This window comes from Apteryx rowi, unplaced genomic scaffold (genome assembly GCF_003343035.1).
Source record: "Apteryx rowi isolate R43461 unplaced genomic scaffold, aptRow1 scaffold_323, whole genome shotgun sequence".
Lineage (NCBI taxonomy): Eukaryota > Metazoa > Chordata > Aves > Apterygiformes > Apterygidae > Apteryx > Apteryx rowi.
The window spans coordinates 798,197-819,692 of NW_020449675.1; the positions used below are offsets into that span (position 1 = coordinate 798,197).

At 43.2% G+C, this 21,496-nt stretch overlaps 1 protein-coding gene across 3 annotated transcripts; it reads left to right on the plus strand.

Moving 5' to 3' along the window:
- The first annotated feature begins 2,303 nt into the window (after window positions 1-2,303).
- Window positions 2,304-21,490, plus strand: DNAJC7 (DnaJ heat shock protein family (Hsp40) member C7). Of its 3 annotated transcripts, none has more exons than XM_026071254.1 (14): window positions 2,304-2,371; window positions 11,012-11,100; window positions 11,642-11,766; window positions 11,855-11,968; window positions 12,547-12,621; window positions 14,180-14,298; window positions 14,724-14,877; window positions 15,619-15,783; window positions 16,834-16,925; window positions 18,112-18,185; window positions 19,089-19,235; window positions 19,522-19,674; window positions 20,272-20,334; window positions 21,192-21,490. In XM_026071254.1, the coding sequence occupies exons 1-14, from the start codon at window positions 2,316-2,318 to the stop codon at window positions 21,227-21,229; spliced, it is 1,464 nt and encodes a 487-aa protein (XP_025927039.1). In that variant the 5' UTR covers window positions 2,304-2,315; the 3' UTR covers window positions 21,230-21,490. The 3 variants fall into 3 exon arrangements, with proteins under 3 accessions (XP_025927039.1, XP_025927040.1, XP_025927041.1); XM_026071255.1 differs by lacking the exon at window positions 2,304-2,371 and adding an exon at window positions 2,424-2,488; XM_026071256.1 differs by lacking the exon at window positions 2,304-2,371 and adding an exon at window positions 3,591-3,715.
- The last annotated feature ends 6 nt before the right edge of the window (window positions 21,491-21,496 follow it).

Consider the following 21,496-nt stretch of genomic DNA (forward strand, 5'->3'; position numbering starts at 1 on the left):
CGGGTTGGGGGCGTGGGGCAGCCCCACAGGGGGGGGATGAGGGCGCGGGGGAGCCTTGGGGCAGCCCTGTAGGGTTGGGGTAGGGTAGGGGGGGGCCTAGGGACAGCCCCACAAGTTTAGGGTTTGGGGGAGCCTTGGGGCAGCTCTGCAAGGTTTGGGTGTTGGGCAGCCCCACAGGTTTGGGGGAGGGTTTGGGGGAGCTTTGGGGCAGCCCTGTGGGTTTGGGGTAGGGTATGGGGGGCTCTTGGGGCAGCCCTGTGGGTTTGGGGTAGGGTATGGGGGGCTCTTGGGGCAGCCCTGTAGGTTTGGGGTAGGGTATGGGGGGCTCTTGGGACAGCCCTGCAGGGTTGGGGTCTTGGGCAGCCCCACAGGTTTGGAGTAGGTTACAGGGGAGCCTTGGGGCAGCCCCACAGAGTTAAGGTGTAGTGTTTGGGGCAGCCCCATAGGAGAGAAAATGAGTTATGGGAGAGCCTTGCTGGGGGTGGGGGCGTGGGGCAGCCCTGTGGGGAGTGGGAAGGGGGCCGGCCGTGCGCCCCGGTGGGGAGGGGGGTGGCAGAACACAGATGCTGGGGACCCCGGCATGAGGGAGCCACGGGTGCTTTGGCTGCCCTGTCGTCGCTGGGAGCCTGCCGGGAGCTGGCCTGGGCCTGGGAGGTCTCTGCTGGCTCCTGGAGCGCTGCCGGTGCGGGGCCAGGGCTGCTGCCGGTGCCAGGCACATCACTGGGGGCCGATCTGGTGCTCTGCAGTGGGCAGCACCCACCAGCCGAGAGCAGGGTGGGATTCAGCGTGCACTTGGGTGCTGAGGAGCTTATGGCCTAAGGAGTGTTAAGCAGCAGTGCTGTTTCCCTTGGGAGGGGTTTGCTCCAGGTTACTGCTCAGAGCAAATAAGGGCAAAGGGTGCAGCAGCACCTTTAGCCACGAATTTCTTGGTTCCACAGAGGAGAGTTGGCTACACGGACCCAGGGCTCTGCAGAGATGCTCTGTAATCCAGCCCAGGGCTGTGATGTAGCACATGTGGTGAAGGGCTGTGCTTCCTGCCAGCTGATGTTTCAATTCAGGATGCCTTGGCTGCGCGTCTCTTGCTAATCCTTATGCTTTCCATAGGGTATATACCAGGATTGGAATAAGGATTTTTCTCTGTCTGTGTGTGTGGAATAGACTTGTCTTCAGTCAATCAGATTTTGAGTGTCCCTGAAATATAAAAACTATTTTTACTGTTTGGAAACCATGCTGGCTAGTTTCTGAAGAAAGCTCTCTCCTAGCGTGGAGGATTAGGAGGCAAGGAGTAAACTGGTGGGGAAGGGGAAGTCTTCACAGCTTCAAACTCTCAGGTTTGAGTGTTCTTCACTTCYCCCATAGCTGCTCTCTGAGCAGTGTATTGTACTGAGTTGCCTCATCTGTGACAGGCTGCTGTGATTGAAAATCTTTTAATAGCATTTGGAGCAAGTTTTACTCTGCCTTGCCTTTCTGTGGATAATGGGAAAACTGGCAGTTGCAGGTGTATATGGGGGTAGGGTCATGTTCTGAAAATGCTGATGTAGTTAAAAGAGCTTCTCCAAGTAGCTATTAAAGTTCCTGTAACTGGTTAATTTCTGAAGTGATCTGGTATAACTTGCCCAGGGAATAGACAGTGATTTGGGGCTGGGAATGGTGAGGGTCCCCGCTTTTCTTCTGGCTACAGATTTTCTTTTCTAGAGCAAGTGATCTTGTTCCCACGTGCAGCTGAGTGTTGCAGTCTCTGCAGGGAATGAAATGGGGAAGTCCAGTGTCTAGGAAACTCTGCTAGTTCTGCAGCATTTAAAACTGGCAGTTCGTTATCTCCTGGGGAATTGGGGAGGAGAGAACTATTTCTGTAAAAGGCAGGGCAACTGCTCCAGAGATTTATTCAGTTGATGGAAGTATAAGGAGAAAACAGAACTGAAAGTGGCCTCTGAGGAATGCTGTTTTCAAAGTAATATTGATGGCCTGCGGTGTTTTGTGCTGCTTATATACTGTTCAAGTTTGGAGGCTTAGAGAGCAGCACTGGAAATATGCTGACTTCCCGGTGATGTCATACTAAAGAGTTAGTTAAATTAGATGTTTCTGAAGAAGCAATTGGATGCTGTGCGTAGACTACCGACAAATTGCACGGCCTGTAAAGTTGGGAAAGCCCTATTTATGTGTACATCATTCCTTCCCCCAGGCTATTTAAGTGGGGTGTTTGAAATGTTGGAAGTATCCGAATGTAACAATCATGCTAAAGGCACTGTCATCTTATTATAGTGACCTCTAACATTAGCCTTCCTTCCTCCTTCCCAAGTTTCATTGCAGAAGTGATGGGCACTGGAAATCAGTCCTGCATAGGACAGTCTTCAGAGGAAGGGCTGAACAGGTGCAGACATAGAAGAATCCTTGGGCAGGATTTGGTCCTTGCCCCGCTCTGAGGGGGAACCTCGACTATGAAGAACAGAGACAGCCTAGATGATCTTGGTTTTCTTGGTGTGATAAGGCCAGTACCATAGTTCATGGTTATTAACTTTCAGTCCCTCCATGCTTTTGTAGGTGCTTTCACAATGTTTTGTTTTTGTTGTTGAGGTATTCACTTTTTTATCTCATTAGARGACAAGTGTTTGTGCCATCTGATGGAAACTTATTTCAGGTAGGAAGTGATTATTCTACTTGCAGTTATCCTCTTTTTGGTTGCTTAGAAAGCATAGACTTTAAGCACCCATGCCAGAGCAGATTCTCCTGAGGTCAAGAACATCCTGTGTGTTAACCTTTTCTCTGCTTTGGCCCGTCCTGGCTTAAATAAACTGCTTAACTTCTGTGGCTCAGTTGGCCTAATGTAARTTAAGGTGATACTCACTGTCCTAGGGAGAGTAGTTGGAGACTTAATTAGCTGTCTAATGTTTGTAAAACATCTTGAGTCACGTAAGGGCTATGCAGGCATCGGGCATTAATGGGCACGCACAGGAATACACTTCAGAATTTGATGATATAGTGCAATCGTTATGGTGCAACTATGCTAGAATCTATAAAAAACAGCAAGAATAAATGAAAACTCTGTGAATCACTGCTATAAGTCACCATCAAGGGTTTCCATGTTCTGTACTTCTGTTTGGGAATTACAATATGACAAGATACTGATATTCTGTTTATGGACTAACCTCTGTTTAAGTATATGATTCTGTTCTCTGTGGCTTAATAAGAAGGTAGAAATTAGCAAAAATGCAAATCTGTATTTCGGAATGATTGTAGTTGCGATGCACTGGAACAGCTGTAAATATGCTGAATGGCTCTTTCACAGGTTGCTTAAGGGACAGAAATGGACCATGGTCACAGGATAATCATTGCCTGCTGCTCCATAAATTGTGGGGGTCCTTATGGGAAAGACTTGATGTAGCTGCTTTAATTTTATCTGCTGGATAGTGGTGACGTTAGTGCCAGTTCCTATGCTGAGGAGCAGCTGATTGGCTGGGGCTGAGTTCTGGTGCAATCGGGGACCGGTCCACCCCCAAAAGTGGTTTTTTGTTTGTTTGTTTTTTAGGTTTCCAGCCTATGGGAACAGTTTTTCCTTGGCCCAGCTGGTCTGAGAGCTTGGGGTCACTGGAGTTTTGCCAGGGATAATTTGCCTGTCATCTTCCTGGCAGCTCTAGATTCTATTTGTGTGTGTTTAAGACTGGATCTTTCTCCTCATTCTTCAGTGTTGGAGGATGTGCAAGCCTCTTAAGAAGAGGTATCTCAAATCRTTTGGAAAATGTCATTATGCAATGATCTGTCCAAACTGTTGCTTTTACAGTGCTTTTGCTRTAGAGTTCAGAAGAGTTGTGGGCTAGGTGGGAAATCATAATTACCGCAGTGAAGCAGTGAACATGAAATTTTGCCGCCAGAGCAAATCGTGCAGAAGTCGAAAAAATGTTTCAGACCTTACCTAACTGCAGGGTCACTGATGAGTTCAACAGACGTTGCCTGAAGGTTGTCAGGTGTAGATTATTAGCAAGAATCTTTCTACTGCTTGTTTGCATAAAATGAGTTACATCTCAGTCAAGCTCCTCATGAATAAATGTCATTACTTGCCTGCTTTTATAGAGAGTGCTGACAGAATTATGGGGGTTGAATTGGCTGTAAGAGCACTGTTTGCGGATAAGCTTCGTTGATGGGATAGTCTGAAGAAGATTCCACTATTCCTGTTCTGCTTGTAAAGGGGCACTTGAATTTTCCAGACTGTAAATCCAGCCTGTTTTACTAATGTGAAATTACTTTATGATATTATGATAATAGATGTTAACTCTCCCATACATTTGCAGAGTATTTGAATACTCCGAATTAGGCAGTCACTGTATATGGTATAAATAATGTTCAGTGCTTATAACTTAAGCCTTTTGTCTCTAACATGAACATTCTTTTTTTCAGGTGAACCATGTTGTAGATACAGTTGTCTTACCATGTAATTCCTACAGCTGGTTGGCTTCCTTGGCTTAGGTCTTTGTGATAAAAGCTGTCTCTGGCTGGTTCTAGACCCTTCTGTGGATTTTTATGAATGCTGTGATTTTACCCTGCCTGAAATGATTAAGTCATTACTATGAAGTAGGTTAATCCTGCTCTCTGCTAGCAAGGTATATTATGTAACTGTGTAATTAAACTTCAGACCTCATCTGGCTGTTTTCACTTACAGCTGCAGGGAGTAGTAGTGCTTGATTTCTTTGATTTCCTCTGCTCTCTTCTTGTGGCATATCTTAGTTCTTGTGGCTTTTGGTCCTTCATATTTGAGTTTGTCCTCAGGTACTGGGAACGTTCTGGGGTGTGTGTATAGAGGATAGTATGGATCTTTTGTGCACCTCCTTGATTAAMTGTCAGTTATGTTGTTGTTGTCTGCTCTTGCAAGATGCTTGACATCCCAAGGGAGCTCTTACAGTCTTGTGTTTCAGCTGGTGAATCTTTAGAATGGCCATACTGGTATTTGCACATGTAGACTCYGTATTTCCTCGTTTGGGGGCATGTTATGAGTAAACATCTTCATTTTCATTGGTGTATTGCAGCTGGTAGTAAAACCACTCCTTGTTCAGTGGGGGGTGCTGATGCACAGAGAAATGTGTAGCATTGGTGTACTGTTCTGCTCTGTATTTGTTTAGGTCTGTACTGCAGTAGGGCCAGCATRATACTGTCTAGCTGTAGGAGAGAAAATCACAGTATATATTATATGTGGGTTTGTGTTTCACTTTCAGGGACCTGTTTTTGCAGCTGCACCCTTCCTCTGTGCCCTAGAGACAGAAAGCATAAACACTACTAATGCGATATATGTTCCCCTCACTCTAAATCCTCAGTTACAGAGTGTAAATCCTAACCTGGAGGAAGGATCTCTGAAGTATTCAGGGAAGATCAATCTCTATGGCCCATTCAGTATTTGGTTTCTCTTCTGAGCCCTGAAAAAAAAGGAGGGGAGAGTATAGTATGTCCAGTGGCAAATATGACAGCTAATTTTAAGCTCTAGACATCTGCCTGCTGTAAACTGTACTGAGATCACCAAACTTATTTTACCCAAGCAGCTGAGTTGCATCTGACAGCTGAGATCTGGGTGGAATTTCAGCAAGAAAACTGCAAGGGAAAAAAAGCACCACATCCTATTAAACAAAAAAATCTCTGCAAGAATTGCTTAGAAAAGACAGATGTGTCTCTTTTATCTGAGCAGCCCAGAAGAGATCGCTGGGTCATCTAATGCACAGTCCTTGAGGCCTGATAAAAATGCTGGTACCTATGTGCATAGAATATTAGTGTTGGAGCAGGGTCTGTGCCAGCACATCTAGATCTAGGAGACACTGTTTGCACAGATCCCCAAAGTTTCTGACAAGTTAGGAAAATCAGGTTCATTGCAAGGTAGATCTTCATCTGTTTCGTTATGAGCTAGAGTAGGAGGGGTGGAAGCCGTGATCGGAGCTCAGACGGGGGCGGCATGTGGAAGGCTCTGACGAGGAGGCAGAAGTTCTTAGGCAAACGTGGGATTGTGTCACTGTTGCGCAGGATGACTGTTTCTCAGAGCTGTTCTGTTCTGGGAACGAGCATGGGCTGAGCTTTTTAGCAGGGCATGGTGAATAGAGGGAGCCTTGTGATGGTTACTTCTCTCGGCAGGCAGGCAGACAGTGCATGCTGTCCCTGGCGGGAGGCAGGAGGGTGGGCATGGCACGCTGCCTTCTGTGAGACTGGGTATGAGAGGGGAGCATCAGGGACGTATGGCTTCGTCCTGTGTTGGTGACAGGTCTGCTAGGCGACAGGAGCCAGAGAATTTAAATAAGGGGTCCTGACAGACATTATAAATGGGGAAAAAAAAAATTGACTAGCTTGCTGGAAGAGAGTTATTCCAAACAGATCCCTCCTTGTGAGCTGTCAATGCACATAAGCAATGAAAGACAGGCTTCTTGCTGAGATTCTTGATGCAACTGTCTTCTCTATCCTCTGGATTCACTGTGGAGAGGCCCTAAAAAGACACTAGCCTCTCCTAACAAAGGAATCCATTCAGCTCCGATTGTATTTTTAGCAAAGCGTGATTCTTCTTCAGTTTCAAAAGTAGCAAGTGGGGAATGCAGCCTACATCAGTGCAAGATGCAGAATGATCTCATTCAGGCTGCAGCATCTGTTTGGTTTGAAACAATTACCAGTGATATCAGGAGATCTGCATTTTTTCTTGTAATAGCCAGAGACTGTGGTAAACAAGAACTGCTTTCTATGTCAGTGGAACACAACTGGGGAGAGATGCTTCTGTTCTGTTTCTGGGATCTCAGACCACAAATCTTGCATTTCCAGCAACTGTTCTTGCCTTTGTGCTTTGAAGGCAACTTTATTTTTCTTGCATGATCTTTTTTCATCATTCAGCTTTAAACCATGTGAATAATAGAAATATCTGTGTGTGTTTCTTTTCTATTAGTGCTTTCTGAGGCATTGCAACTTGTTGATATATCAGTCTGTATTAAAATAAATGCTTAAAAGGAAATTAGTCAAAAAAGGGTAGAAAATAGTAATTCTTGTGTTCACATCTCTAGTATCTCATAACACAGATTCTGGTGCTTTGTGAAAGCTGTTTTGCCATATAAATCTGTTTCTTCCATTTTCTCAACTCTTCCCAGCAGTTCGTTGGCAGAGAGGGTGTTCTGGCACACAGCCCTCTAACTGCATCTATTAGACAGTGCTTCCCTATAACATGACAGGTAAAATTGCTGAAAGACTTATGAATCAGGGGCTGGTATGCTAAGCAGGTTACAGTGGGGGCTCAGAGAGAAGAGTTCTGCCATTAATACTGTTCATCCTTTTCTTTAGACTATGTAACAAAGAGCTTTTGAGTGAAGATACTTAAATACAATCGATGATTTTCTGTTCAATTTTCAGTTTATAATTATGGAAACAAGAGACTAAAGTTTTGGTTAAGCTACTTAGTCCCTTGGTTCTGGAAGTGCAGACTCGTTAATTATTTTTTCACTCTATTTTGAGTGTTTGAACTATAATATTCAAAAGAGATTGTGTTTGGATGCACTTTTAATCATACAAAGTATGTGTCCCACCCCTTGTGATACAGATCCCTCCCAACAAACTACTGAAACCAGTTACCTGAGTAATGAAATCAGACCGTGTCGCTTTTGGTACCAGGCCAAGTCTGTTTTTCTCTTACCATAAAGTGAATAGAGCACATAGCTGTTTCTAGATCTTGGGCCCCTTGCGAGGGGCAGGGCAGGAGGTGGTAYGGCCCTTTCGCAGCTTACCCAGGGAGTTGGTGACTTGCTGGGCTCTGGGCCGGACGCAATGGGAACGCGCCGCAGGCTTCCGAAGCCGTGGCGGGGCCCTTCTGAGGTGGTGGGCTACGAGCCTGTTGCAGTCACAGGAAGTCACGTGCTAACTCATTTCTTTGCCACCCAGTTACTTGTTCATCTTATTTCCAATAGATATGCCAGTAGGGCTGCGTGCTTGACTTCACTAGAGTTACAACAGGGGTGCATCTGGTCTATTGACCGAATGTAATCGGTAGCAAAACTTAAAAATGAAAGTGAACAGCACATACTTTAGCCCTGACCCTGAAGGCACTTGGAGTGGTTGCACCCTGTGTCTATTGTTTTGCCAGCTGGCAAAACTGTGATGTTTCTGTGAAAACAACCCTTTGCATGAGGCAGCTGTGTGGGAATGGCCAATGGCAAGCCCGAATAAGGTTAAAAACATGTTAACTTGTTTCAACACAATTCCCTTTGTTCTTTCCCTAGTGGGTTTGCTGAACATTGCTGTCATTCGCTCTTGTTGGTCCCTCCCCTCCGCTGTTGCCTCCTGCACTGCCTTTGCTGAAATGAGCCCTGCGAACGCTCTAGGGCTGCGGCAATGTTCCCCTCGTGGAGGGGGGCTTGTACGAGACTGCTGTTTGAGTTCACAGTCTGCCTTGGTTTGGCAGCTTCTTAGTGAGTGCAGTTTCAAGTCGATAAATGCATTTCTCACATATGGTTTTACAAACCATGAACCAATCTGTTTTGGTGTTAAAAGGTATTTTTCAGCTTTGACTCTTTGGCTAGAAGACTTGCTAGGTGTAGGGACTAAAATTGGGCCTGATTTCTAGGTACTACTGAGATATAAGTGCTAAATGCTGATGACTCTTACAAAATCTGCACCCTTAGGTCTCTGATTTGGCAGCTTACTAAAATGCAGGACTAATCAGTCTTCCTGTCAATTTTATTTTACATGCTCATAGAGGCCTCTTACACTGGTGTAGAATGAAATCAGATGTCATCAGTGCATATCCTACAATGGGAACCCCTGCTTTTCTGCTTTCTAAATGCATTGTAGCTACAGTCTTTAGTAAAGACAGTCAACTTGCACCCTGTTAAGTTTATTATGGTTGTCATTTTTGTCTTTGTTTCCTCTGAGTAAAACCTAATCCCGAAGCTTCCCCAGCGCTGCACCTAATTTTTAAATTGAGAATTTTGTAAAGGTATCCAGAAATATAGAATGACATCAACTGCATTATACCTTCTGCAATTATTAGCCTAAACTTCTAAAGGTAAAAATTATCTCTGGGTTAATAGTACCTGATACACTGAAGATTGGCTCTGACTCAGGCCTTTGGTTGTTACGGTAATGCTGCCAGACACTGAAATAAAGCTTCTCAGCTCTAACAGCAGTTGATCAGCTTGTGGTTGCTCTGCAGTTGGAGGGAAGTAGTTTTATCTAAAAAGTCCTGTGACTCTTCACTCTCTGTCCCTGCACTCTGATTTGTCATGTTATTGTTTACCATGTTTTTTTCTGTAAATAGCTTTCCTTCAGCAAGTAGTGCAAGGAGACTTGCACTTCTGTATCTTGCTGGACCCTTCTTCCAAGAAAATGCTGAAGCCCGGCACTTCAGCACAGCCTGAAATGACCCATGTTTGAGCCTGCGAGTGCAAGTCTGCTCTGGCAGACAGGGATGTCACCCAGCTATTTTAGTTTCCTTGGCCTCTGCTTCATTGCTTCAGCAAAGGCTATATTCAGATCAGTTGGCTGTCACTGAAGAGGAATAAAATGACCCGTGATAAGTTTAACTGCACTTCTAATGATGCAGTCATTTCCCATGTGCGGTTGATCTCTGTGGCTGGGCTGCTCTAGTACAAGATTGCTTGTTATCAAAGGAGAGAGTAGCTGGAAATCATAGATAGGCTGGCCAAGTCCCTGCTGGGACCATTAAGTGTGGAGTTTTGTGCCAGTCTTTATTGTTCGGGTGTTTAGAATTTGTCTTTGTCTGGGGCCAGAGTTCTGGTTGTGCGAGTACTTTCAGAGAGCAGACAAACAGTGGCTGTTGCTCTGGCTACAGCAGTGAAGACCCAAAAGCACGATGCAAGTATTGACTGATGTGCCTTAGAGCAGGGGGATGCCTCTTCTGATCCGGCCTCATTATTCTCACATGTTAAATTGTCTAGGAGGGGAAACGAATGTTCTGAACTAAACTTCACAACACCATGATGTGAGATCACGTATTAACAACTCCCCAAAACAGTGTGTGTTCTTCTTGTTGCCATCCAAGTATAGGTGGGGATTTTGTTCCCATTGATACTGCTTTGGAGCAACCTATAGGATTGTAGAACAGTGTAGGTACTGGCCTTGGTATGATCAAGCTGCTGTGCTGTGGTCAAAGGGATGGAGGTAAATGCTGCTTTTTTAATAACGGGGCCTGATTCTGCCTGGTGAATGGTGAATTTGTTGTGGACGAAGCTTTCCTTAAAGTATAGAGTGCGAAGGCTTATCCATGACTGTGAAATAGTGCCAATAAAAGTTCCCTCTTGGGCTGCTTATATAAAATGGTGAAGGTGGATGGAAGAAGATAAAGAAGGGTTTCATTTTCTTGAGGGGAAAGTTTGCTTCCAAGAGTTTAAGGGATGCTGCTCTAAACCATATGTTGTATGTTTTTAAATCTCCTAAACTGTCTCTGCAAATGCTTGCTCTTGAGTGTGAGGACTATTTCTGGACCTGTTGCCAAGGCAGTGCCAAGCTTCTACTTGAGGCTTGCACCCTTATTTCTCTTCAACTTAGCTGTCTTTTGAATGTAGAAATTGTTCCTGGCCCCGTTTCTTATGTAGGTGAGACTACTTCTGAAAGATAGACAGCACTTTTTTTCTCATGACTGCTGAGGTTTTGCAGCACTTTGCAGGATTAGGCTGATTTGATTAACCAGGTATAACTTTGAGTTTTGCTCAACTCTGGAAGCAAGTAATTTGATGTTGTTGAAGGAAGGACACACAAAGGTGGATTTAGTTTACTATGGTATTCATGTAGTATTCAGCTAAGTCATATCCTGTGCGTAACTTCCTGTTCAGGCCCTAGTAAGGTGCTGGAGTGTCTGAAAGCCAGCAGGACATGAGGCGCTCTTTTCTCATGAATGATGTAAATGGAGGAAATCTTGCATCAACCGGCTACATCTGTTTTGAAGCACTGAAGAGTTTTACTAAGACAGCTTGGGGATTAGATGCTTGATTGTGGTCAGTGTGTGTTCTTATGATCTGCTCCTCTTAATATGTAGTGTTTTGCTCCCTTTCAGAGAAGCAGAATCTTTCAAGGAACAAGGAAATGCATACTATGCCAAGAAAGATTATAATGAAGCATACAACTATTACACAAAAGCCATAGGTGAGAACAGTTGGTGATACTGTTAATCTTGATGAATACCATGTCTAAAAATAAAAGCTGGTTATCAATTTAAAATACACCAGCAGGGTTTCTAACAGCACGTGCTGGGTGAAAACTTTTTTTTGCCTGTTTCATTACCTTGTGAAATTTTACCAGATAGATAATGAAAGCTAGTGCTGACGTGGGATAATTGCAGCAGTTTTTCTGTGTCTGCTCTAACCAGAATATTCTTAACATGAAACCAATCCAGCATTTCCCTCTAACGCAGGGTCAACAATGCTGCCAGGCTGAACACCGCAAAATACTGTTCTGTATGAATTCCTGTGTACAGTGTGAGAAGCAATAGGTTTATGGTTTGCTCTTCTAAGCTATTCTAAACAGCTGCTTCACCATCATGCATCAGCTTAAGCCACTCAGGTGATGCGTTATAAATTCAGAGGGAATATGATCTTGATTCCAGCAATGGCTTTTTTAATATGTTCTACGAGCTGTAGAGCTGCCTGCATTACACTAACAGTGAGTGCTCTTACATTTTCCCTAGATACCTGTCCTAACAATGCCAGTTATTATGGTAACAGAGCTGCCACCCTAATGATGTTGGGGAGGTTCCGAGAAGCACTGGGGGATGCTCAGCAGTCCGTCAGACTGGATGATAGCTTTGTAAGGGTACGTGGAAAACTTCCTATTTCTTGTGTCTGAATACCCGTCTCCATCTATTGCCGTTTTTACAGCTGCCTTTTGACTGTCTTTTCAGGGCCATCTACGGGAAGGGAAGTGCCATCTTTCCCTAGGGAATGCCATGGCTGCCAGCCGCTGCTTTCAACGAGTTTTAGAACTGGATCATAAGAATACTCAGGCACAGCAAGAGGTAAGAAGCTTTCAAAATCTAAATATTCCCAGTAGATGGAACTGCCCAAAGAAATGGATTGAACTGGTAAGCCTCTCACTTATAATTTGCAAGGTGGAATCACATTCAAGTTCAGTAGTGACTGTTTGCATACCGTGACGTAGTGGGGAAAAAATAACATGGTGTCTCCATATCTGTTTTTTAGTAAACTGTCAGGTTCAGTAGTTACTTCTTTGTATGACTGTCTCTTCTTAGCAGAACAGCATGGAGGCTAAGCTGGTCTTTCATCCAGCACTCCAGAAGAACAGTGGTGAACAGTGGTAAGGGAGCATGGAAACGGGTGATGCAGCATGTAGAAGGCTGCTGCCTCTGCTGTATTTGGTATCTCTCACTCACAGGCATATATTTTCCTGAGCTACCATTGGGTCACTTGATTTCAAACTGATTTTACTCCTGCAAAAAGCATTAATGTAATCTGTGTTATTGTTCCATGCCTGGCAGTAGTTTTTGCTTTGACACTTGGCAACTTAAATGCTACTTGATGGTGTTGTAAATCAGTGGCTGTCCTGCAACATTTACCATGTTTTCCTGTCTTGCAGCTGAAGAATGCCAGTACTGTTCTTGAGTATGAAAAAATAGCTGAAGTGGATTTTGAGAAACGAGATTTCAGGAAGGTAAATCTTATTTGATCGTTTTTGTGGCATTGCAAACTGGCATATTTTATCTGGCCAGTTTAGCCAGATGCAGATCTCATTCCCCTGCCTAGCATTAGCTGGGCCCTAATGGGAGATGCTGTGCAACATACTTTTGCTACTGGAGCAGGGTTGTCTTGTGAACTGTAAGATTTGTGAAAGTGGCAGAGCTCATGTTCTCCTAGCACTGAACAAATGCAAAGGGAAGAGGGTGACTGGCTCAGGCCAAATCTCCTCTTACTGTTTGCTTTGCAGGGTGAATAGAACCATGGATAAGGTGTTTGATACAGATTGTGTCAACAGCAGCATTTGATCACACTTTGCTCCTAAAATGCATACTCAGGATTCTTCTTTCTCAACTCTCTCAAAAAAAAGGTCTTATAATGAGGATCATTGAAGGAGGATTGCAGATCTACTTGGGGCAAACTCATTACTGTTTCTAAATCTTTCTTCCCAAGGGCTGTGACAAGATGCAGCTGGTATTGACCTGATGTAACAAGAAATGACAGCATGAAATCTGAAAGGCACCAAACACTTCTCATGCAACTGTTTCTCTTCAGTGGATGCATATATGGCCCAAGTTTGGCCAGAAGGGGGATTGTCTACCACATCATAAGCTCAGTGTTTTGCTGTCTTCTAGGTTAAGACCAAAATTTTGAAAGGGTAAATCCCAGCTTTGCCTTGTCTGGTTATGAAGAGCAGCTGGGATGTATGGTCAGTCTGGATTGTGTGTGTAGCAATTGCCCTGCCTGTGTTGCATGTTCTGGACTTTTGCATCTGTCCTTTCACTTCTCCGATCTCACTTTACTGGGGAGTCTTGCATGAAATGTGATCTTTGTTTCTGGAGAGCTGCTCCTGCTCCTTCCTCACCCAGCAGCCGTGGGCTCCTCAGGCTGTGGCACAGTGCTTCCCACAGAGCAATCGTGATGTCACGGGCTGGGGAGGCAGATGAACCTTGGTGGAACAATGACCCTGTTCTCGTGCAGATGTCCCCACCAGAGAACTGGAGATGGAAAAGACCTATTAGATCACCCTGCCCATAGCAGTCAGACCAGTGTAAGATCAGCCCCTGCACAGGATTTTTTTTTTTGTGTGTGTGCTTTGTCCAGTCCAAACTGTCTCGATGTATTGAATTTCTGTCTCTCCCACATATCTTGATATTGCAGGAAATAGAGGCAGAATTGTCTTCCTTGGCTTTTTCTTTAGGGCCTACAGTTTCAGAAAGGTTAAAGGGATGGACCTTCTACAGGTGTCCCTTGAGTCTTCTGTGTGGTTCCAAACTATGTGTAGTGCTTTTTTGATATCCAAATAACAGGTGCTGCAGACCTTTGTAAAGAAAGCCCTTCAAAAAAAAAACTGCACATGAGAAAACTTTCTGATGAAATGAGTGTTTCCAGCTGCAGAGGAGACAGGTGTCTGCACACTTATCTTCTTGTTCAAAGACAAATATGAATTCTCAAGTGTGGTAATGGTACAGTCTTTCAAACTAGTCCTTTTGGCTATTTGCTTTGTTCATGTTGGTGTTTCTTCCTCATATTAGGTTGTATTTTGCATGGATCGTGCTTTGGAGTTTGCTCCTGCTTGTCACCGGTTCAAAATCCTCAAGGCTGAATGCTTAGCATTATTGGGTCGCTACCCAGAAGCACAGTCCGTAGCAAGGTGAGCATCTTTAAGGTCTAGAATTTGAGTAATAAGTGGTGTAGAGTCCCGTATAATTCCCCCCACCCTCTAGCCAAAAAGAGATTTGCTTAGCTTAGTTTGAAAGTCCCCAGGGTGAGGGGATATAAAATGGAAATAGTCCTTAATGCAAATTGTGGTAAGAAAAAGAGTACATGAGTTTGTCCCCCTTCAATTTAATCTCACTAGGAAACTATACTTAGACTCAGTTAATCATTATCAGTTCTGCTTGAGCAAATGCCTATAGCTTTTGCATGTCTGTACCACAGACTTGATAGAATAACTAAATAGCTCAGCAGAAGAAGAATGCTTTTGGAGCTCAGAAGGAAACTGGAATAGGGAAACATCTGTGTGGGGTGGAGGGGTGTGTGTTTGTTTGTTTTTTAATATATGTATGTCCATTGCAGTGACATATTACGAATGGACTCAACAAATGCAGACGCTCTGTACGTCCGTGGTCTCTGCCTTTATTATGAGGACTGTATTGAGAAGGCAGTGCAGTTCTTTATCCAGGCACTCAGAATGGCCCCTGATCATGAGAAAGCGTGTCTTGCCTGCCGTGTAAGTTGTGGATGCTGGGGTTGGGACTGCAAAACTTATCAGGAGTCTTTTACCAGACCCATAACCGAGTTTCACTGAAACAATCCCCTCTCCATCCCTCAAGGTCATCATTCCCCAGATTTACAGTAGCAAGTAGTGTGTCAAGCATTTCCCAAAGACAGCCTACTGCTTCTTTAGGTATAACTGAGTTGCTAGAAGATCTTTCTTCCATTCTTTGTTCCTTGATCAGATATAGTTAAAGAACTTTTGACTTTCAGACTGTCAGTGTTAGTGCATACAGTTTAACTTGCATTTAAGCAATTTGTGCCTTTCAGGTTGCTCGCTCCCTCCCTCCTTTCAGCTCCGTTGTAGTTCTCTGACCAAGTTTTTTCATCTGTTTAGTTGTATAAGCTCTAAAAAAAAAATGAGGCTCCTTTCCTGTCTTTTTTTTTTTTTTTTTTTTTTTAATAGCTAGGTTTACTTCACTGTTATGTTCTCATCTTAAACATTAAGCAACCTTTATTCCTGTGGAGAATGCCTGTAATTGATATTGGCTGTTCCTTGGCCCTTCTCTTTGAGGGAAGGCGAGATGCTTACATCTCGTTTCATCTGCTGTAGCAAGGCTGCAGCTTTTGTAGCCTGTAATGGTGTCTGAAACCAAGTTAGAACAGTTATGTTCGAGGAGCGTAGCCCAGCAAAATAAGGTGCTGGGCCCTCCCTGAAAACTGAGTTGATGTCTTACCAGGGTGTTTTTACTTTCAGAATGCCAAAGCACTTAAAGCAAAGAAAGAAGACGGGAATAAAGCATTCAAAGAAGGAAACTACAAACTAGCCTATGAACTATACACAGAGGCACTAGGAATAGATCCAAATAACATAAAAACAAATGCCAAACTCTACTGTAACCGGGGGACAGTTAATTCAAAGGTAAGAAATGGTCACCTGGCAGGTGGTCTTTCATCTTGGGGCATATTCCTCACCACATAGCTTATAGATTGCAGATCATTATTCTGGAAAGCATGAACTTCCCTGGCTGTCTGGAGCAGCTGGATCATTCTAGTGCTATAGGCAATGCTTCAGGTTTTTGTACTTGCACAATGATTGGAACTGCTCCAAACAGCCAAAGAAGTTGACTCCTGAAGAAACAAAACTCAAGTACTCGGACTGCACAGAGTGGGAGGGAGAGGAGGAATGTAGTTCCACCCTAGCTTAATCAGCGATTAGGCATCCTTTTTCATTTCCTTTCTGGTGAGATTTGATGAGTGGGGTTTTTTTGTTTTGTTTTGTTCTATTTTTGTTTGGTTTTGGTAGGTCATCTGTCTTGCTTTGTTTTTTGATCTAAAATAATCTGACCTAATTTTAACACTCTGGGCACCTTTGCCAGTGCAGGACCAACATGCAACAGCAACCCTATCTGGAGAAAGTCAGTCATGTGACACTGCTTAAAATTTCCACCATGCTTTTCCTCTAGACGTGTTTCCTTCTAAACTATCTGTATGTTGATGCCTATTCTATAAGTGGGGCTTTTTGACATCCTCACTTGGTCAAGAGGCAGGGGCTGTTCTCAAAATCTAGGAAATGGGGTGAGCCAGAGGCAGCACTAATGGATATTGTTAGTGTCTTTGTGTCTGAAAAGGGACAATACATTTTAATTAATTTATTTTTTCTCTTAAATATTTTTAAATTTATTATCCTGTCTTGGGAATTAGTTTGGACTCAGAGTAACTTGTTCTTCAACTCATTCTCAGGAAGCCCCTTGTTTCCGAGTGCATTTCTTAAAGGAAGCAGCAGGTAGTTCTATAAAGAACTTACTGCTTCGCTAGCCTAATTTCTAGTTTCTCTGTAGGGAATAAAAACTTTGTGCTTTGAGGAGATTGGGAAAAAATTCCTGGACTTTCATTTGCCTAAAAGCATAATGTTATTTATCAGAATTTGTTCTCTGATTGGGATTTACTTAACTTGTGTCTGTCATTGTAGCTTAGGAAACTTGAAGAAGCAATAGATGACTGCACGAATGCAGTAAAACTGGATGAGACATATATCAAAGCATACTTGAGGAGAGCACAGTGGTAAGTAGACCTTTATCATGGACATGCTGAGCAGGTTTGTGGGTAGGAACCTCATGCTGGCAGGGATAACAATTTTGAAGCTTAACTGAAGTAAAAGGCTCTGTCTCAAGAGGCCCTGAATTTGCTCCCCTTTCTTATGCTGCCAAGGGGACGGGAGAGACTGCATAGTTTGTCCTGCCTTCATGGATCTGGGACTGTGTGTTTTCTGTTGTATTTAGGCAAAGTTTGTGTTTTAAGGCTTCACTTGCTATTTTTATAAACTAATATAGAACATTGTTCTGTCTTGGAGCTCCTCTCTGCTAAGCTTTTTTGGAGTGGTTGCTGGGAGTAGGAGATCTTACCTGGACAGAGCTGTTTTACAGCTCTGACAGAGCAGATCTTGAAACAGACTGCCCTGTTTCCCGCAAAGGGGAAATTAGCTGAGACTGTACATATTTCAGCCATACATAATATTGTAGTATAGCACAGTGAGGCTGGGCAAGTTGTATACGGAATATTTGGGTCTGGATGTCTCCCTTGTAACTTAGCACCAACCAGGGAAGTAGCCAAAGTTCTGTTCTGACTGCAACTTTATTTGCTACTTTCCTCAGTACTGATTATTCCCCAGTTTGTGGCAGAGCTGCCTGGCCTATAGGTGAACCAAAGCCATTATTGTGGCCTTCCTGTTGTGTGCTCGTTTTAACTTCTAATGCTCAATGTTCTTCTTGAGCTCCATCTCAGTAATTATTAAATTACAGTAATTAGTTAGTATCACGTGATTGAGGTTGAAATGCCAATAGAAGGTACGCTTCCCTCTCCGAAATGCAAGGGTTGTCACTTCTAACCGGGGTTGCTAGTGTATAACTCTGCACCAGCTTCCTTAAATTCTTGCTGGCTAGTGTTAATTCCTGTGACCAGATAAAATAATTACCAGACTGTCAAAGTAGAAATTGTGCTGCCAAATGAGATTGCACTCCGAGCTTGGAGCCTGAAGTACGGGATCCTGTGCCAGGTTTTCCCACAAATTGCAGGTGCCTGGGCTTCTAATCAGTCTAGCTGTGACCCATTGTGGGTTCTTGTAACAGTTGCTCTTTCTGCAGTCCAGTGCACGTCTTCCTTAAGTCATGTTGGTCCAGAAAGCTTGTACTTAAATCCCCTTTTGTTATTTTCTGTGAAGTATACCTTGGTAACCACTGTTTCTTTGCAGTTATATGGACACAGAACAGTATGAAGATGCTGTAAGAGACTATGAAAAAGTTTATCAGACAGAAAAAACAAAAGGTAAGCATATCAGCATTCTCTTTGTGCATGTAAGCTTCCACTGAACAAAGACAAATGTTTTTCCTTTCTTTTTTTTTTTTTCTCCTCTTCTTCTTGTGAGATAGGTACACTGGTGAGCACTTAATTGCCTGATATGCTCTGAGTTGCTGCCCCTCACTCCAGCAGGACAATATTGGAAAAATCCTCAGAAGCACTCTGAAATGCCTGTCTCAGAATCTGGTGTTAGTTTCTGTCCCAGCATTGAATGCTGAGAAGAGAATTTACTTCTAGCTGAAGCATTAGGCTGCTATTCAGAATATCAGGGTCTAGTTCTTATTCTACCCCTGGCTCCTTGGGGGACATTGGGCAAGTTACTTAATCACTCTGTGCCTCTTGGTTTTAAGATCTTTAAATATTCATGATAACTGTGGCTGCTGAAAGAGAAGAAAATATTTCAAATATGCACTCGATGCACCAGAGGATAGAAACAGTGCAGCACTGCAAAACAAACTTGACATTGAATTGATGCTGTCTGAAATTCCCAAGAGGAGCTAGAGGCTGATCCCCCCCCAAAGTCTTTAGTTAAACTCCTCCGGGTTCCTTTGAATATGCTGAGTTTTAATTGCCTCTCTTGCTTTTTTTTTAGTACCTGAAATGAAATGGGCAGAGTAGTCTTAGTCCTTATGGTTCACTGTCTAACAAAAATTGCTTTAATAGCACTAAGATGTATACCTGTGTTTGGAACCAGCATTAAATGAACAGTTAGACTTTAATTAGCTATCTGACTAAATGAAGTGGGTTATTTACTTGAGACATTTGGATACTTTATCCCAGGTTGCCTTGTTAGTCTTTCAGCCTCTTTTAGAGCAGGATACTGTGCCTGACACTAAAGCTGCTTTCCTTTGGCATTGCATTTCTTTCCAGAACACAAGCAACTTCTAAAGAATGCACAAGTAGAACTGAAAAAGAGCAAACGGAAAGACTACTATAAAATCCTTGGAGTTGACAAAAATGCCTCTGAAGATGAGATCAAGAAGGCTTACAGGAAAAGAGCACTAATGCATCATCCAGGTACCCAGAAACAGTCTTTTATCAGAGCATATGTCATCGCTTTGATTTCCCACCACCACACAGAAACAGGAATAAATAGGCAGTGGAATTTCTGGGTAATTGATGTTTTTTGACCCCAATTTTCTAAAATACATGGTGTGCCAAATTGCCTGATTATGTTTTTCTAATAATTCAGATAGCTGCTCAGCATTGTCCATATCTTCATGCAAGCCTGCAGTAGCTGGGAATCTATAGTGTTTTCCATTTACACTGGAAACTGAAAGCTTCTTTCCTATTATGTCCGCAGACCGACACAGTGGAGCAAGCGCAGAAGTACAGAAGGAAGAGGAGAAGAAATTTAAAGAGGTTGGTGAAGCCTTTACCATCCTGTCAGATCCCAAGAAGAAGGCTCGCTATGACAGCGGGCAGGATCTAGAGGAGGATGGATTGAACATGGGAGGTAAGCATTTCTTACGGTATTCTACCATGGCAGCCTTCAAAAAGATTAGAGCATTTAGTCTGCCTTCTACTCTAAAGGAGCTTGGTAGTTTTTGCCCCCTATTTGTGATAATCCTATGAATTGACTGGGTTTAGTTTCTGAAAGTATTTGAGTGGCAGATTTGCACGGAACATTTGAAGCTGCAGGACATTCTGGATTGTGTGCTGGATGTTATCCTTGATTCAGCATATATGTTGTGGGTACCATTGTGCAGAAGCTTTTGTCTTTCACAAGCAGCGTAAAATCACATCATCAAAAGGTTGTGGGTCCCTAAATGCTGCTTATCCAAAATTAGTATGTTGCCCTGTGACTGAAACTGTCTCTCTGGCAACTGTTCCTTTTGCCTATTTTCTGTCACTTCCAGTGGCCTCCGTCTGCCTCTATATAGTGTTGTTCTGCACTCCTGCCCTATAGCGGACAAAGCAAACATTTGACTATAGCTTTCTGTCCGTCTGTAAAATGCTTTATGGGCCCAAAATTAAGCAACAATATTTAAATTGTGAAAAATGCACCTGGCTGTTTAAATTCAGCTCACAACTTTTTTTTCCTCCCCTGTAGACTTTGATGCAAATAATATCTTCAAGGCCTTCTTTGGTGGGCCGGGTGGCTTCAGTTTTGAAGGTAGGTGGAAGTGTCCTTCCATCAGCTTTGAAATGTATGTGAATCACTTAACTGGACAGCTAAGTTTGCCAGAGGAGATGTGCTGTTTAAGAAGAGTATTTGACTTCTCTACATAACACTTTCCAAGCGCTTAGATACCCTTATCTACACAGCATCCCAGCTGATGGCTGGTTCTGATGCCTTTATGTTTAAAAGCGACAAAACCCAGGGGATCGTGAGAGCTTTGGCCATCTAAGTGGTTCTTTGCTGCTTGGGAATACTTGACCAGAAGTTGGATACAGTTGCTGATGCTAAAGCTAGAAAAGACGGTTCTTGGTCAGAAGTACTGTGCATATGTATCACTCAGCTGTCTCCTTTTAATTTCATAAGACTGTAAATCCCTCTGAGGGCCTCTACCTTTAGATATTTTGGAGTGACTGGAGGCAGTGGAAAGCTGTTACTCGTTGTCCCTTCAAACCTCATGCGTGATCAGGCTTTCGTCACACCCCATGGAGTAGAATGGCTTTATACAGCACTGAGTGAGCTGTCAGCACTTAGCTACTATCAGTACCGCCATTAGGAAACTGTGTGTACCTTAAGACCATTTGGTAAGCGAATTTTGAGAAGTCTTGGATGCTTTGTGTGTTATTTACCTTCATCCTTGTAAATCTGCCTCCAAGCCTCCTTTACCCATGTTAGCAGTAGCCCACTCTTTTGGTTGTTAGAAATACATAGCACAGATCTGCTCTTTCCTATTTGTCCAAATGGTTTTGTTTGAATTAAGTACTTGATTGGTATCAAGATATATTGCAGGGTGGTATTTAATAGTCATGTCTTAGAATTTTGAAAGTGCTAATATTTTTCATTTTCTTTTTCAGCTTCTGGGCCAGGAAATTTCTTTTTCCAGTTTGGCTAAAAAAAAAAAAAAAAAAACCCTACACATACCTGATCTGCTTATTTTAACCTTGAATATGGACATACTTAGACTCCTTCCTTCATCATGTCTCATTGTACTTAGAGCAGTTTCATTTTCTCGGCTGGAGACCTCTGTTTTGTGTGCTTTTGTGTGTGAAGAGGAAACCAGCTCGGGGAGGGGAAGGCTTGTGAATTTTGTTTTACTGTTAACTTTATTAAAAAAAAAAAAAATAATAAAGCTTTGAATCGTTTGGTCCCTCCATGCTGG

Excerpts from the sequence above, each read along its gene's own strand:
- DNAJC7 (XM_026071254.1), top strand. The coding sequence starts at position 2,316 with ATGGGCACTGGAAATCAGTCCTGCATAGGACAGTCTTCAGAGGAAGGG. Across the intron at positions 2,372-11,011 it reads TCAGAGGAAGGGCTGAACAG|AGAAGCAGAATCTTTCAAGG; the intron begins GTGCAGACATAG and ends GCTCCCTTTCAG. Across the intron at positions 18,186-19,088 it reads TCAGACAGAAAAAACAAAAG|AACACAAGCAACTTCTAAAG; the intron begins GTAAGCATATCA and ends ATTTCTTTCCAG.